This window comes from Drosophila albomicans, chromosome 2L, assembly GCF_009650485.2.
Source record: "Drosophila albomicans strain 15112-1751.03 chromosome 2L, ASM965048v2, whole genome shotgun sequence".
NCBI lineage: Eukaryota > Metazoa > Arthropoda > Insecta > Diptera > Drosophilidae > Drosophila > Drosophila albomicans.
In genome coordinates, this window is record NC_047628.2 from 29732734 (window position 1) to 29749698 (window position 16965).

The following is a 16965-nucleotide window of genomic DNA, read 5'->3' on the forward strand; positions in this document are numbered from 1 at the left end:
TCCCATCGGTGATATGAGTTATTTTATTAATTTTTCCGTGATTATTGTAATACATGCAGACGACGCCTTCTCAAAATGAAACGTTAGGAGGAATAGAAAACCATATTTTTATTTTATGGTCTTTGTTATGAAATTGAATTACAAATCTTTCTAAAGGAATATGATTTTAGTTATTTTATGTGTATTATCCGATAGATCTTAATCGCTTCATGAAATTTAAATAGTGATATTTAATCTCCTTAAAGCTTTAAGTGTAATGAATATAATATTGCCTGGTGACAACTGTAGAATGAAAATTGTTGCCCTATTATATAAAAACTTAGAAGGAATTCTAGAAATAGGTCCAAAAGGAATTTCTGTTCTGTTTAAAAAACGAAGAAGAAGGGAAGTGGCAAGTTTTTTGTTCCTCCTGCCCAAGTTGTTAAAATATACATTTAAATATGGAAAACATAGAAACAGTCTTGTGAAGCGTCCTTGCTCCCACCTTCCCACTTGTTTTCTGCATTTCTCTTTGGATCTCGTTTGATACCCTGTGATGTGTTCTATGCTTCTATGGATTCCTCACCAGGCACATGAGTGTGTGTGTGCGTATGTGCGTGTGTGTATTGGTTGTGGGTAACAATGGACGACGCCACCTCTAAACTCCCCTCTTCCCTCTCGAGGGAGCTCCGGTATTTGTGGCTCGGATTAGAGCCAAACTAATTGTGTGATTTGAATGGATTTCGGGTTTCTCTCGTTGTTTGTTTGGAAATAACATTTGCTTTTTAACAATTGCTCGACAAGGCATCGAAGGCAGGGGACGGGGGTGGAGGTCGCTGCCGGGGGCAAGACGTCTGCGCCGTGAAGTTGCTACACATTGACCGCATAATCCCTGTTCCTTTCTCTCTCTCCTCTTTGTGTCCTGCTCTCTTACTGCTGTAATTTCCATTTAGCGTCATTAGCGCTGTGTCGGGATCCTTTGTCATAAGCTGCATTGGCAGCCTAAGCCCGACAAAGCAGGCCGGGATTGCCCGACGGGCGGCTTCAGGCGACTCGTCGCACGGTTTAAAATAAGCTCCGCCCAGGACTTGGGACAAGGGACCTCAGCTTAACACTTTGGTAAGCTCTTTGTGGATTTGCCAGCGGATGGGCTGCCGCCTAATGCCTTCACTGGGAGGTGAAGGAGGTGGGAGCTCGAAGCAGGAGGCGGGAGTGGAGTCAGGGAATCAAGGATCAGGCTGCTGGCAACCATTTGGCAGCACAAAGAGCTAATTGCTGATGAGTTGACGCACAGCGGGTGTCCTGGCCACAATCCATAGCAGAGATTTCATTATGCCGACCATCATCGACTGGTTGCCATTGGATAATCCGCGCAGCAATGCGAGGCGATGACACAGGACATCTCTCCCTCTCCCTCTTTCTCTCATCTCTCTTGTCTTGGGGTGGCAACTGCGACCGGGATCAACCCCATTTCCACTTCCATTGCTCGCTCAGACATGCACACACATGATTCGAAATTAATCGAAAATGTTTCTTGCATGTCCTGGCAGCCAAGACGGCGCAAAGGGGACAGGACTCGAGGCTGTGTGCACAAGGACCACAAACTTTAATCGATAGTCAAATAAGCGAGCATGATGACAGCAGAGAAGCAGAGAAGACGGAGGACAATGTCTGGCCCACTTTTACTCTGTACTCTGTCGTACAGCAAGGACACAAAGACGACGACGACGACGACGTCAACGTTGAAGTTGACGTGTCCTGCATCGTATGCTGCACTCTCGTCCTTCTCTGCTTTCTGCTTGCTTCTTGCCTTCGTGCTGCTGCTGCTGTAATTTCTGTAACGTTTTGTTTATATTTTATATTGAATTGCCCTCGGGCCGCATAAACGCAATAATCGCACATTTTATGGATTAAACTCACCTGCTCACCTGCTAATCTATTCCCAGTTTAGCCCACAGCCAAAAGTCTGCCTCTCTCTCTCTCTCTCTCTCTCTCTCTCTCTTGTCCTCGCTTTGCTTCTTTGCTGCTGATTCATCGAATTCAACTGGTCATCTGTGGGTTGCAGCTCAGAAAAGACCATTGAAAATCATAATATCCATTTCACTGAGTAACGTAAAATAGATTAAACCACTTTCACCTCGTCTCTTTTATTTTCTTTTAAGCACACATTAAATTTGACTATTTATTATAGCTCAGCGTTGTTTCTTTAACTATTAAGTAACTAAGAGTTATTATTACTACGCAATTGGTTCTCTGTAACTTTTGGTTTAGTTCGTTTAGGACATTTTATTTAAGAAATAAAAAGAAATGGTGAATAAATATGTCTTATTTCATTATTTTTTAATACTTTTCATAATTTATTATAATAATACTATTATATTTTAAAGTTTTCTGGGAGTTTTTTACAATTTAGGTGCTTGCTTCCAAATTTTATCTTCAATCACGTTATATGAAATATTATTTGAATATTTTCAAAATTTGTATTATTATTAATTTATATTTCTTTTTGTTTTCACGTTGAAAGAATATATTTCTTATATTATATATATCTAACATATATAATATTTAATGAACTAATGTGTAAGAATGGGCAACAATTCATCTCACGAAGTGATAAGTTTATTTTGAATACTTTCAACTCCAATTCCAAGTTCTAAGTCTCTGATATGATAAATATAAAAGGAAATTTGGGTAATATGTTAAGAGTTATCTTGAATGACCTTAGGAAACATGTTCGATGGCATTCAAGATTTTAACGGGATTGAATTGAGCGAAGAACGGCTGTCGAAATGCGTGGTTGAGTTATTCATTACGAATATGTGAATCCAGTTGGAGGAGGGGGAATATTAAATAATGAAATATTAAAATCAATGCGATCCCGACAGTCCCTCTGGCAGCCCCTTCCCACTCTCAGCCTCACTCGTTGTTGAGGTGTTCATGTGAATAAATTGCAATTAACAATATTTTTATTTCAACAAACGAAACGTTGACGCCGCTCTTCCCTTCCCCTCACTTCTCTTGCTCTGTAGAGAAAGGGAAGTCGTTCATAAAAAAAGGCTCTCATTTAATTAAAGGCAAATTTAATGGGTAAATATTTCATGTGCGCCATATACATAATGGTTTATATGTTCTGTGTGTGTGAGAGTGTGTATTTATGTGTGTGTGTGTAAAAAAATATGACGCTTAAATGTTGGTATAATTTTTATTTTAAAAACAAAAACTTTGCGCTGTGTGTTGTGAGTTGTGTGCAGTGTAAATAGCACAGAAGCCAGGACAAAGGACAACGGACGCAGGACACAGGACGAGAGAGACGAGGGCGTATATTAAATTTCGTGTTGATAGAGAAGAAACAAAAAAAATATATATATGAAGAGAAAAGCAGAATAGGGAAAATAAAAAAATATATACATATACATATATCGCATATATGTGAAGCGTGCACTAGAAAAACAAAAGGAAACTACAACAACAACAATGAAGAGGACATCAGAACAGGACAGAGAAAAAAAAATAAAGTGAAGAAATCAAAATTAATAGACTGCAAATATTTGTAGATTTTTACACGAACTATTAGCAAGGCCTACAAATAGAACTGGAAATTGGGCTGGCCTGAAACTCGAGATGGGAAAAGGGAAAAACAGATGACAACCTAAGCAAATACAAAGCAGAAAGAGATAGACAGAGGTAGACGAGCAACAAAATGGCGACGGCAAATGAGCAAAGTCAGAGAGGTTGAGTAGGAGATGGAATAAATTTGAATTTTGGTCACCTGGCTGACTAAGTGACTGATTGACTGACTGACTGCATGAGTGACTGAAAGAATGAGAGACAGACGAATGTATAGTATGGGGGGAGAGATGGACTTGCTATGCTGCTCAAAGGAAAATAACGAGACAAAGATGATGAGACAAAGCGAGAGGGAGGCGGAAAAAAGCAACGAGGAACAAAGAAAAACAGAGGTAACAATTTGCTAGAGGACAATTTGGGAGCAAGCAGGAGTAACGAGAAGGGAACGGAACGGAAGGGAAGGGAATGAAAGGAGAAGCTGGTCAAGACTAGAGAGGAATAAGAAGAACAACAACAGCAGTTGGACATTGTTAAAATGCCAATTGAAGTGGAAGTTGGAAAATACAAAACAAGAAGAAGAAAGAGAGAGATGGAGCAGAATAGGGAGAGAGAGAGAGAGGGAGCAAGGCAGACGACTAGAAAGATAGCAGTTGATTTGTTGTTTGTGCAAAAATGCAAATCAAATTGGACAGTCAAAGAGCGATAGAGAAAGCGCAGGATAGACAACAAGAAGGGAAGCTGGAGAAGGAGAGAGCAGGAGGGGAAGTGAGAGGCAGCTCAATCATCTGGCAGCTGGAGGCTGGACTGCAGCTCGGTTCAATTGGCGAGGAAGACTTCAAAGTGCCCTAAGTTAGCTGTCGATGGCCATTGACCAGACTTTGTCTTGGGCTTGGAAACTTTGTTGCCGAACTCTGCTCATATTACGGGACGCATCTCTTCCGGCCAGGTGTGAATGAAGCCAAGAAGGTTTTCCCCCATTTTCCACTCGAAGCGAATAAAAACAGTTTTGATGATTTAAATATTTTGCGCAGCTTTCTTTTGGCTTGGTTTATTAAATAATTGTTGTGTTGATTTGTTTGTGGCTCAATAAGTTAAGGTTTTAACATTACAGTTACAGTTATCAATACTATCGTTATCGATAGTCGTTGGGGGTTGGGGTTTACAATGCGTATACTTAATTTATTTACTTCGTTTACTTTTTACTTGTTTACTTTGGACAATGACACGAAAACAACTAGATAAAAATAGGCAAGCACACACAGATACATACACACATACACATACACATACACACTCTCGCACACGCATACATAGGACTACACATAGATTTAGTGACTGTACATTTGGCTAATCCGCTGCAGCTTCGTTTGCTCGCAACTTGAACTAACAACAGGTTTTTTTTCGATTAATTGCTATTTGCTTATTTATATACAAAACAAAAAACTGGGTGAGGCGTATTTACAGAGGAGGAGAGGGAACGGGGAAGGGGAAGGGGAAGGGAGGTGCTTAGGCCACCTCCAGGTCGGAGGATTCATCCGCATCGCTGTAGTGATTCGGATCGCTCTTGATGTGCACAAGTTGCGTCGCATAATGCTCCGGCGAGCACTTGACTCCGACTCCAACTCCGACTCCGACTCCCAATCCTCCTCCTCCAGCTGCTGACCCACTATTGTTGCTGCTGCTCTGATTGTTGCCATTGGAGTTGCTGCTGCTGTTGTTGCTGCTGCTGCCGCTGTTGTTGTTGTTGGTGGTGGTTGTGCTGCCACATTGCTCCTCCTGCAGCTTACGCAGTCGCTCTTGCTCCTCGCGCTTCTGCTTCCGCCACTTGGCGCGTCGATTCTTGAACCACACCTGAGAAAGAGAGAGAGAGGAAGAAAGTGAGTCACGGTTCGGTTCGGTTTAGTGAGGCAAGTAGTCAGGGCAACCTTTGATAAGGCTTCAAAAACACTTTCATCCGTTTTTCAAATTATATTTTTCATTTATATTTTAATGTTCGCCGGAAAGATTGCTAAGGCTGCCTCTCGTCCGGGATTTATCTGCTGCTATTTGGCTTACGTTTTCCCTATTTTACATTTTCCCTCACATTTTCTGCCTAATTAGCTAGCTTATTGTAACTGTAATTAATGAATGAGCAGCGCAAACTTTTTGTTTTCCTTTTTTTGTGGGGGGCTTTTTAATTAGGCGCAGACCACGCCCACTACCCACGCTGTGTCTCCAAGGCCAACCAGAGGCAGCTACTTAGTTAATTAAAACAAAACGCGGCAGTCAAGTGACTTAAGGGTTAATTTGCTTTGGTTAACACCACACTGTGAAGGGCAGAAGTTGAGGACGGACAGAAAGCAGGAGAGAGTATTGCTCTCTCTCTTCCTCTTGTGGGTGGCATCTGCTTTCGAATGTTGTCCCGTTGTCATTTGGCCACTTTTGCGCCCCTTTGTTGTCTCTCTGACAACAGGGTGGAGCCAACATTGCCCAATCCCAGTTCCAATCCCAATCTCAATTCTCATTCCCAACTCCAAATTCAGTTTGAGTTTCAGTGGCATTTGCAACCCCTGCTCGGTTGCTGTTGTTGTTTGTTGAATAAATACTCGACTTGTTTCAGCTTCACAAATGAGTTACAACTGTTTTCGAATTCGAATTCGAACTCGAACTCGAAACTCGCCACAAAAAGTTTAATTAGAAAAATTAGATGTGGAGAAGTTGTTTTGGGTATTGTTATCATTGCGAGTGAAAGTTTATCCCACTGCCACTGCCACGCCCCTTGTTCCCTTTTCGGTGGGGAGGAGGCAACAGTCAAATGCCAAACGGGGCAAGTGGGAAATGTTTATGCAGCAAATCGACTGAATTTGTTGAAATAACAAAAGAGCAGAGCGCAGACAGCAGCTGACGAGGTGGAGGAGCGGGTAGGGAGAAGAGGGGGAAGGGCCAATGACACGGCCAAGCAACTGCAGCAGAGTGAGGAAAGATGGGGGAGGGGGAGGGGGAGAAATGCGCTAAACTCATAAGCAGCGACAGTCCGGAAAACGAAGAGCAGAAAAGCAGAATTTCAGATCTCCTTGAGCTCATTTAAGTTTGTGGAATTTGTGTAAATTTGTGCAGCTGTCGAGCGAGTGAGATAGCTATAGCGGGAGAGAAATGTGGAGGAGTGTGGGGAGAGTTGGCAGGCTTATTTGCTTAGGACTTGGCAGCACTGGCTACAGCAACAAAATGGCGACGCCCTGGCAACCTTTGATTTGTAGCTCAGCTGGCAACAGAAGTAAGGCAACTTGAGGGGTGAAGGAGAAGGCGGCAGGCGAGCGCGGAGTGAGTTGGCAACGTGAAGTGAAAGGGGCGGGAGGCATGGTCACGCCTCGTTGCAGCTGTCACAGTGCATTTTAGTCAGTGACGACTAAAAATTCATTTTAAATCTAATAAATTTTTGATTTCAAATAATTAAATTGCTAAAGCAAATGCCTACAGTCATCTCTCTGCATATACATATGTGTGTGTGTGTCTATTTATTTTCATAATTTCATAATTTTATGAGCTTAAGTTATTAAAACAACAGCCACACACACACACACACGCACAAAAACACAGCATAGAAATCAACTGCAATTTTGATGGGTTTTTCAAAATGTCAAAAAAATATATGAAAGCTATACAAATTCGAATGAAAGACGACGGCATACTCTAGAAAGCGAAGGGATTCAACATAAAAATAGAAAATTATACTATTTTATGAAAACAATTTAGAAAGCCTTTTAAAATTTGAATATTAAATTGGATAATGAAATTTTGCAATGAGAAAAAATAGTTCAAATAATATAAAGACAATATGTGTGGAAGAAAAAACAGCTAGACCAAAAAACAATATATCTATAATAGGACACATTTTATTAACAACAAAATTTTAAACAGATTTCATATTTTACTAAGTGAAATGCAATAAGGAAAAAGATTTTTTCTTTAATGTATTGTAAAAAATTAAATTTGAAAATCTTGCTATTTTATTAGTCAGAGTTAAAATAGGAAAAATATTAATGAAAATATAATTTGCCCGTAACTGTTTCCTTTGCAGTCTCATATACTCGACTTCTAAATGAGTGTTGGGTGTTTTTGTGAGCTAGTGTCGGATCATGAATTTAGCCAACAGCTTAATTATGTAAACATGCCAGCCGTGAAATGCCTATGCAACAGTTTAAATCCAAATAATCGACAAAAGCAAAAAAAAAGTGAACATGAAAAAAAACGCGTGCGATTTGCGAGCGTTTTTTGTCGCTTTGCAGCACGCTTCAATAGCGCATTGCGTTGTTTGTTGTTGGCTTATCAAAGTTGCATATTTTAATTAACTGCTACGATAGTCGGGTTTTAGCTCTGGCTGCCGAATTGAACTCTAATCCGTTGTGGCCAATGCGCCAAAGGCGGCAGACGGTGGACAGAGAGAAAGAGCGGGTGGGAAAGGGGAAGCTGGGCAAAAAACCTAATCCCGTAATTTCTACGGCCAACATGGTTTGGCTTTGGCCATGTGCGAGTGAGTGTGTGTGGCCAGAGTTGCCACCCCGTTTAAAATCTGACTAACGCACAACATTTTCAATAGCCTCGAGCGCGTTTTTTGCGCGATTTTCCGCAGCGCAAAAGTTGCCGAAAAATCGCACTGAAAATGTTGGCGAATTAAATAAACACGTGAGATGGAAAAAAATCCCGAGTGGAGAGTGGACGGGGAGGGGAGGCGTCAGCGGAAGCGAGGTGTATCAATGAAAGTGGACGCATGCAAATTGATCGACTGCAACTTGACTGCAGCCACCAAAAAAAAAAAAAAAAGAAAAAAAAAAGAGAAGAGAGTACAAAAAAACGGCTGGCAAACACAACAAAATGGCCGCCGCCAGAAGCGATAACTTGGCATGCATTGGCTGACGGAGCGAAGCGGATTCAGATTCAGATTCAGCGAATCTCAGTCAGCGGCTCAGTGGAAGTTGCACCTGGCAAATATTGCCACAGATTTTTCAGGCAAAAGCGCATAAATCGCTGATACGTCGAAATCTGTGAGTGCGAGCGAGAGGGGAAGAGAGCAGACGAGACGCATTGGAAACGTGCATGAAATCCATTGAACAAACAGACCGACGGCAGTTGATTTTTAATTAACTACAAAAGCGCTTTATGGCCGTCGCTCCCCTTACTCCCCCCTTACTCTTTGCATGTGTAGAGAGGGAGGCAGACAAGCAACGTGCAACGTTGTTATTGTTTGATTTTTGGCGTCGAGAGAACTGCTGACCAGTGCTGCCCATAACCATCAGGATTACCAAATGCAGCTCAGCGTGAAATGCTGCCAAATTGAAGCTGACTGTGGGTATGTGTGTGTGTGTGTGTGTATGCAAATACATGTATGTGTGTGCGTGCGTGTGTAGTTGCTGCTATGATAACTTTGCGCTTCGTTAATCGCCGCAGCTGTGCGCCTAATTTTCATGTTTTTACTGCAACAATGTTGCTCAAAATCCAAACAAAAGCCAAAAACCAAAAACCCAAAAATCGAGCTAAAAATTGTGTCCCCTACATAGAGAGTTGATTGCTACCTCTGTCAATATGTGTAAATTTCTTTGTATGTGTGTGTGTGTGTGTCACTCGCTTGCTTGCAAACTCTCTCTCTTTCTCTCTTGCACTTTTAGCAACGGTAGGTGGAGCCTTGGGCAACACAAAATGGCGGCTGCCTTTGCACTCAACACTCGATGCTCGATGCTCTAATTAGTGAAAATTGGCAACGCAAGTCGGTTGGAAAGTTCGTCACCAAACTCAGAGTAGAGAACCCGCCTTTTACCCTCTTCCTACCTTTTGCCATGTTGCCGTCAGCGACTGAAATTGCTGGCGCTTTTTCGTGTTTCGTGTTGTTGGATTAAAATCGCGCAGCCGTGAAAATTGCTCGTTACGCACTTCCCACTGCAGTCGTAGTTAGCTTGGTCGATGGAAATACCTTTAACTATGATTTTGCTATGTGGCATGTACTAATTAAAGGCAACTACTCAAAGAAGCTACCAACTCAGTCGATCTCTTTGAAATACAAACCCAATAAAAGTAGATCGCAACAACACAAGTAGCCTCCCTTAAGACTTAAATTAGAACGAAGAGCAGAAGTCGCAATAGCAACAACTGCAATAACTTAAGCTTGCATGTACACGCATATAGATTTGAATGTATGAAGTCTAAGACGGGCGCAAGAGCTAAAAAATTAGGTGGGCTATGTGCTCTCTTAAATTTCCAAAGCAGTTGATGGGGGATGAGCGTATTCCCTTGCTATTCATGTAGCTACTGCGTAGTAATATCACCATTTAATTAAGCGTAATACAAACAGCATAAGAGAATAAAAGATCGCTACAACTCATGCTGCGCTTCTTATAACGCACACAATGATGCGAAAGTGTAAATTTGAGTGGGGTTCATGATTGCCGACTAATTTGGCGTGCTCAAGAGAAAGAAGCACAAAGCGCACAAAAGAAACATTAGCAGCAACAAAGAGAAGGCGCAGCCACTTGCCTGCATATGCTCCCGTGTATGTGAGAGTGTAATTACGAGTAGTAAAATAAGAGAGCGTAGCAGAAATTAGGTCGGCTTGCATTTTAAGCAGGCTGCGCTTAGCAAGTTAGTTCTCTCTTTGTGCATGCAGAAGTTGGCGGCATTGTGTATTGTGCTTCGTTAAATTTATAATTGTGAATTGTATTGTTGTTTAATTGCTTGAAAATGTTAATAGTCGCGAAGTATTTGAGTTTATTTGTGTAGTGTTATTAGAAGTATCGAGAATAACGTATGTTTAACGTAATTAAAGTGTTTTTCTTGTGCTGGAATTAAATTTTTCGTGTGTGCAAAAAAATAAGGAAGCAAAGTGCGCAGCAGAAAAAAAGGTGACAATACGTGCGACAAGGATGGCAGCACATTCGCGTGGGTAAGTGAAGCTTTTGTTTTCTACGTAAAGCTATTAAAGCTCTGCAGAGCTGTCAGATCATGTCGCCTTTTGTACAATGTCAAATTGCTGAGCACATTTAGCATCTCTCTTCCTCCCTTCCTTTACTTGTTGTTAAGCGTAACAAAAAATGTAAATTCTCGATGAAAATGAAAACATTTTAACAGTTGCTAATCGTTGGACATGTCTTAACTGGCGACCTTTTAAGAGCTTAGTAGGCAGCGTGCACCTGTCCCCCCACGCCACCCGTCCCCATCTTGAGTATTATCACCCTCGCTATGGCGAAAGCTTAGCGCTTTTTGTGTAAATTTATGCAGCTTCGAGGCCAATTTTCGCTTCGCACAATATTTGTCTATGGTTACACGCTTCGACAGCCAAAACTGTAAAGCAAACATGAATCGTCGCACCCCCCACTCTCCTCACCCTCCTCTTCTCATCTCCTTCGCTGCCTGGGGCCACAAACGCACTTTGCGCCCGCAAAGTCCCGCGAGAATTGAGAAGAGCGACCCTTAAATGCTGTCGACAAACACACACACATACACACATACATGTCTGTATACAAGGCGTAAAATTGCGAAGCGAAATTGCTCTCAAGTGTTTGAATAATGGAAAATTATGAAAAATTATAACAACAACAACAGCAGGAGGGAAGCAACCACCAAGTGGTGAGAGTTACGTGGGGCAGTGTTGGTGGGTTGAGGGGGGTGTAGAGTGGCCGTGTGAGATTTGCGGGCATTGCAGCAAAGTGGCAAAGTAGAGTGAAGGAGAGGAGAGGGGAATATAGGTCGGTGGTTTGTCCTCGGGCTAGTTTTCCTGCCCCTTGCTGTTGTTACAAGTTGTTGTTGCTGCGTCGGCTGCTTTTACGAAATTAACGAAAATCTGCTGATTCCAGCTCATTGCCATTTTAATTTCATTTGATTCAAACACTAAACAAACACTGCCGGAAAAGGCAGCGGAAACGAGAAGGGAGCAATTCATGTGGGCGGGCGCGTATTAATAAATGTGTTGTTCCTGCTGAGAGTGCAATAATAAAAATATTGTAATAATAATCACAATGATAGCAGCAGATTGTGATTGCCTAATTGCTGCACCGCAGGTGGCCCAGATCTCAGATACTCAGACACTCAGATAGATAGAATGCCGTCGCCAAGCCACTTGATTGTGCAACTTCAAAGCGGCAACAAAGATAGAGAGTGAGAGAGAAAAAGAGAGTATGCGATTGAGCCCTTTTCTTGTGCGGGCGCAAATCCTGGCACGAAGATCACAATGGAGATGTGCGATGAGTGTGCACATTCCTGCTTGGATCAGAGACGACCCTTTTGAGTGCGCCCAAGACAAAAGCAACATCAATATTTGAGCATAGACAACTCGAGAGAGAGAGAGAGAGGGACTTTAGAGAGATGATTACTAATTTCTCCTGGCGACGACGAGCAAAGATAAATATTTGCGCTGCGCTCGAAGAGTTTATTGACTTGGCCACGGCTTTGGCTACGAACTGGGCTTGATGTTGACCAAGATGATGACGAAGAAGACGCTTATACTGAGACTGCTGCTGATGATGACGATGAGCGGGAATCTGAAATCGAAATCACCTCAATCACTTGAGCTGCGGGATTAGGCGTATTTGAGTTTGCACGCATCAGCGAGCAGAAGCGAGAAGAACTCAGCCAGATCTAAACTGATCTGATCTGTGTGGTCAAATCTCTCGCTGCTACCGGGCGCAGCTACTGTTTTACCCGTTAAAAGGCAGACAGACAGAGGGACAGAGGGACAGAAACAGACAGCAGACGAACGGGCGAGAGACGGCAGCGACACTCGAGTGTCTAAATAAAAATAATAATTGTAAATGATGAAGTCAAAATAAGCAGATCATTTAAATGGCGATGGGAACTCGTTGCGCATACGCAGAGTATGACTGATTGTGATTGTTGTTGTTGTTGTTGCTGCTGTTGCTGCTCTCGCTGTTGTCTTAGGCAAGATTTTCAATAATTATTGCCACTTATGGCATTGCCAGAGGCAGAGCACAAAGCATAGAGTGTAGAGCTGCCGGACGCGGACGCGGACATGGGCGGAGTGGGCTCAAGTGGCAACACTTGGCATGCAAATATGCTAAACAGTAGCAGCAACAACAGAGAGTGGCTCATGGAATGGTCAGTGGAGTGGCCAGTGGCCAGAGAGTGAGAGGCAGCTGCTGGATGGAGTATGGAGGATTGAGGATGGAGGAGACGCCGCTCAAGTTGATTATGCTGCTTAAGTCAATGACGAGCAAATGACGGAACGACGATGACTGCGCACAAGATTTGGGATTGGGATCGCGATTGTTTTGTAGCTAGAGAGACTTGCAGATGAGGTTTTGTGGCTTGGGGATTTGCTTGTCGATGTCGCTGTTGCTGTTGCTGTTGTTGTCGCTGTTGTCTGTCAAAGACAAGTTTCAAGTCTCTTGCTTGTATGTTAATTAAGCGCTGGCTTCCCCCTGCCTTCTTTCGACTTTTGTGATGCAGCATATTTCTTTCTTTTTTTTCTGTAGTTTTCCCAATTTCAATTAGGCTGTTGAGAAATTTATCAACACGCAACGAACGCATTGGCAATCATGATGCCCAAACTCCCATTCTGATCAATCAGCCTGGCAATGTCCTAATCCGCTTAGACCGCCCCGTGGTTAAATTGTCGCCTAGTTTCAGGTGGTAAGTTGCTGTTCCTGTGAAGGCGTTAACTTGCCCCGCGGCCTTAATTCACATTAGAGTTGAGCGTCTAAATGTCGTGAGTTGTCTTAAGCTTGATGGCAAACATCGAGTGCAGCTCTTTCCCTTGTTCTCCTGCACACACGCAAATGTCAACATTGTCGCACTTGGCGTGCTTCTGTCCGGGGGCGGGGATTGGGAAGGGGTAAGGGGTCAGGGGAGGGGGTAGTTGACTGTTTCGAGATTAAACAGTTTGACCGGCAGGCAGCATATTGCCAGGGCGACAACAACAAGCGGCAGTAATCCTTATCAAAGACGCTTTACAGCAGGCCCAAAAGCTTGCCAGGCAACCAGCTCACAATCCTCCCCCTCTTTTGGCTTTGTTAATCAACAACAACAACAACAAGAGGGACAACAAAAGGCGTCGCTATCAGCGCCATCAATAAATTGCTTACAAATTAAATTGTCAACTTTTTGTCGTTGCGCTGAAACCTCATCGAGTTTTCCTCTCTTGAGTTCTGTTTGTTTGTTTTCTGTTTGCTTTCGGGTTTCCGCGACACTAATGGACTTTCAATTGCAACCACCAAGCAGCAAACAACAGTCAAACAGCTCAGATTTGCTGCTGATTTGCCTAATGTGCTGTTGAGTCTGATTCAGAGTCTGATTCCGAATCGGAATCTCAATCCGCATTCGGGTCTCGGGGTTGCTTGTAAGCACACCCCGGGGTAGGCTTTGCTTGCCGCTCAAGGAGGGCGGGGGGAGGCAGGAGACAAGCAGCCTGTGTTTACATTGGCAATGATACGGCATAACCTCAAAGTTGAGGGCCATGGCGTGGCCCATTACTCAAATTAAGTGAATCAGAACAGGGCATTGTTTTGCTTTCGGACGGAAAGAAGGCAGGAAAACCGACAAATGCTAAACGCTGGCAACTAAATAAACATTGAGAAATTCTCAGAGATAACGCGAAAGAGAGAGAGCAGGATAAATTGGGGGCAAATGGCATTCGATTGGCTTCGCTGGCGGTATTAAAGCGAGCGTGAAATTATCAAGGATGCTCTGATTAATTGTGATTAACCCAAAAGTATCAATTATCTCCCCGTTGAAATGTGAACTTACCTCGACACGCTCCTCCTTGAGGTCCACTTTGAGGGCGAGCTGTTCTCTTAGCACAACGTCGGGATAGTGCGTCTTGTCGAAAGTCGCTTCCAGTTGCTCTAACTGCTCCTCGGTGAAGATGGTGCGATGACGACGCTTGCGCTTCGGCGGCGGTCCATGTCCAAGATGGCCGAGGCCCAAGTGATGCTGAGCGTGATGAGAGAGATGGGAATGCGGATGAGCGTGCGGATGATGAGGATGGTGGCCATGGGCGCCGAGTCCAGCGGCGGCAGCTGCCGCGGCTCCGTGTCCACTGACGTGCGCCTGCATCTGGGCGGCGGCGACGTGGGCAACGGCCGCGGCATGCATGTAATTGGGATAGAAGTTGGGGTAGGCAACTGTAAAAGGGGGAGCATGAAGAGAAGAAAGTCAGCTTGAAATTCATATGCGAGAGTTGGAAAAACAATTGCGAGGCAATCCTTAAAAATGCGTATAACAAAACCGAAAAAAATACGCATGCGAAAAATCCATTTCATTTTCCATTTCCCAATTTCCATTTCCGCATCCGCTTGTCGTTTACTGTTTACGGTTTTTTCCATCCCCCCCGGATAAAAAAAATCTGAACGCTTTTAATATTCATCCACCGAGAAGTCGGCTGGCGGAGCCTTTGAATTTGAATGCGGTTGAGGATACGATGTCGAGGAGATTTTGCATAAAAATGTGGCCAGAAATGCACGCTCGAATCAACATAAGACCCAGTCGAGTGACTGACTGCTAGAGTTCCCGAATGAGCTCCCTGAGTTTCTCCCTGACTGTCTCCCTGACAGATTCTCTAACAGCGTCCCTGATTTACCCCCCAGCATCGACCGTCAATGCAAATCCTCTCGGAAAGGAATATAAAATCATCTTTCACGGATCAATGGCTAATTACGAATAATGCCATTCAGACAAGAAGGTTACATGCTTGATGGGCGGATGAGTAGCTCAATAGCTGAGTGAGCGATAACTCCTTAAGGTGCTTGCTAGCTTAGATTCGGGGTTACTCACCTAGAAAGTCCGAGGGCGAGGCTGCAAAGCCGCTGGCCGCCGCTGCCGCCAGATGTCCGAGATGCAGGCCGGGATGCTGCAGCATGGCAGGAACCCGCTGCGGTCGAATGGGGCTAGCGGCGGCGCTCGAACTGGAATTGGAGTTGGGCGAGGCGGGAGATTCCGTGCTGCGTTTCCCAATGCCCAGACCCAATGTGAGGTTGCCATTGAGGCTGCTGTTATTGTTGTTGTTGTTGCTGATAATGTTATTATTGCTGTTGTTGCTGGCGCTGTTGTTGTTGTTATGGGTATTGCTGCTGTTGTTAGCGGCGGCGGCAGCGGCTGCCACGCTGCGGGAGCCGAGAATGCTGTCGATGGTGAATAGTGAGGCGGCAGCCGCAGATGCTGCAGTTGGTCGGCTAACACCGCGAGGACGCTCCTCGTCCAAAATGGTCACACCGGACTGCGAGCCGTCGTCGGAGGAAGGAGTCTGTGACTGTGGTTGCTGCTGCTGCTGTTGTTGTTGCTGCTGCTGTTGCAGCACGGATTGCAGACGCTGGCCTAGATAGCCGCATTGTTGGGAGTTGAGCAGCATGGCGGTGGTCAGATGGTAGGCAGCGTTGCTCGCGTTGTTGGCGGGGGAGCGGGTGCGTTGCAGCTGGCGAGGCGGTTGCTGCTGGTGCTGCGGCTCGCCGAGATCACTGGCACAGCGCTTGAGCACGTAGCCCGCCGGTGGAGAGTTCGTCTCGACCATGTGGGAACTGTGGGCGTGGAGGGGCGGCGTGGGCGGCGGCGAACCGGGCGAGGGGCTGGGCGTGCTCACGACGGTGATCTTGAACTTGGAGGTCTTCGAGCTGGAGCTGGTGTCGCTGCTGCTGTTGGCGCCGCCCGTCGCAAGCTGCGACGGCGTTGTCCACAGTGAGGACAGAATCTTGGCGAATTGGGCGGGCTGGCGGGGGGTGTAAAGGGTGTAAGCACACGCGACACTTGGGTCACACTTGGTCACACACACACACACACGCGAGGAAGGCACGAACACACACACACGCGACGAGAGTGTTGGCCACGCTTAACTGTAAATTTGAATGTGAATCTGGATTTGAATTTCAACTGAATTCCAACTCTCGAGACGCTGAACTCTGCTGAACTGTTTTAAACTGCTTCACTGAACCCTTCTTGTTCGTTCGAGGTGCGAAACTGTTGTGAATGCCCGTCGTTCTATGACGGAGGCGGCGACGTCAGCAGCAGTATCAGCAGCAGCAGCGCGGCGGCAGCGACAGCGACGCACACACGACAAGTTGCCAAGCATGTTTCGTACGTTCGCTGACTCTCGCACACACACACACACAAGCAAAGAGACTCTCTCCACTCACACACACACACATGGCAGACATTTTGGTGAGCTGACCAATCAGCTGGCAGCTTGGATTAGTCGAGTCCACGCCCTTGCCCGCGCTCTCTTGTTTGCCTGCTCTCTCTCTCTCTCTCTCATACGTGCTCTCTCTCTGTCGTTCTACTCTTGTTGTTGGTGGTGGTGGCTGCCATGGTGGACGCCCTCTGGGTGTCGTTGTCTGTGTCGCTGTTGCTGCTGCTGCTGCTGCGACAACTTCAGCGTTATCACAAAGATGGCGCAGATACTTTTACTCATCTGTCTGTCTGTTGGAGCCCCGCTCCCCTGCTCCAGACTAC

General features: G+C 44.8%; 1 protein-coding gene and 1 long non-coding RNA gene across 4 annotated transcripts in view; one reads left to right on the forward strand and one right to left on the reverse strand.

The window, feature by feature from the left end:
- Positions 1-5034: 5034 nt before the first annotated feature.
- On the reverse strand, positions 5035-16303 carry LOC117565842 (homeobox protein goosecoid). Its single transcript, XM_034245158.2, has 4 exons — positions 15298-16303; positions 14272-14648; positions 5229-5397; positions 5035-5156 (listed from the first exon to the last, which is right to left on the reverse strand). Exons 1-4 carry the CDS (start codon positions 16028-16030, stop codon positions 5053-5055), a joined length of 1383 nt encoding a protein of 460 aa, XP_034101049.1. The 5' UTR covers positions 16031-16303; the 3' UTR covers positions 5035-5052.
- The window catches only part of LOC117565845 (uncharacterized), a 48233-nt gene continuing 41451 nt past the window's right edge, over positions 10184-16965 (forward strand). For all 3 annotated transcript variants that reach the window (XR_007954503.1, XR_004571937.2, XR_007954504.1), the window contains exon 1: positions 10184-10456. This is a non-coding gene — a long non-coding RNA (uncharacterized LOC117565845). The remainder of the gene's footprint in view (positions 10457-16965) is intronic.

Excerpts from the sequence above, each read along its gene's own strand:
- LOC117565842 (XM_034245158.2), bottom strand. The coding sequence starts at position 16,030 with ATGGTCGAGACGAACTCTCCACCGGCGGGCTACGTGCTCAAGCGCTGT. Across the intron at positions 5,398-14,271 it reads TCAAGGAGGAGCGTGTCGAG|GTGTGGTTCAAGAATCGACG; the intron begins GTAAGTTCACAT and ends TCTCTTTCTCAG. Across the intron at positions 5,157-5,228 it reads CTCCAATGGCAACAATCAGA|TCAAGTGCTCGCCGGAGCAT; the intron begins GCAGCAGCAACA and ends TTGGAGTCGGAG.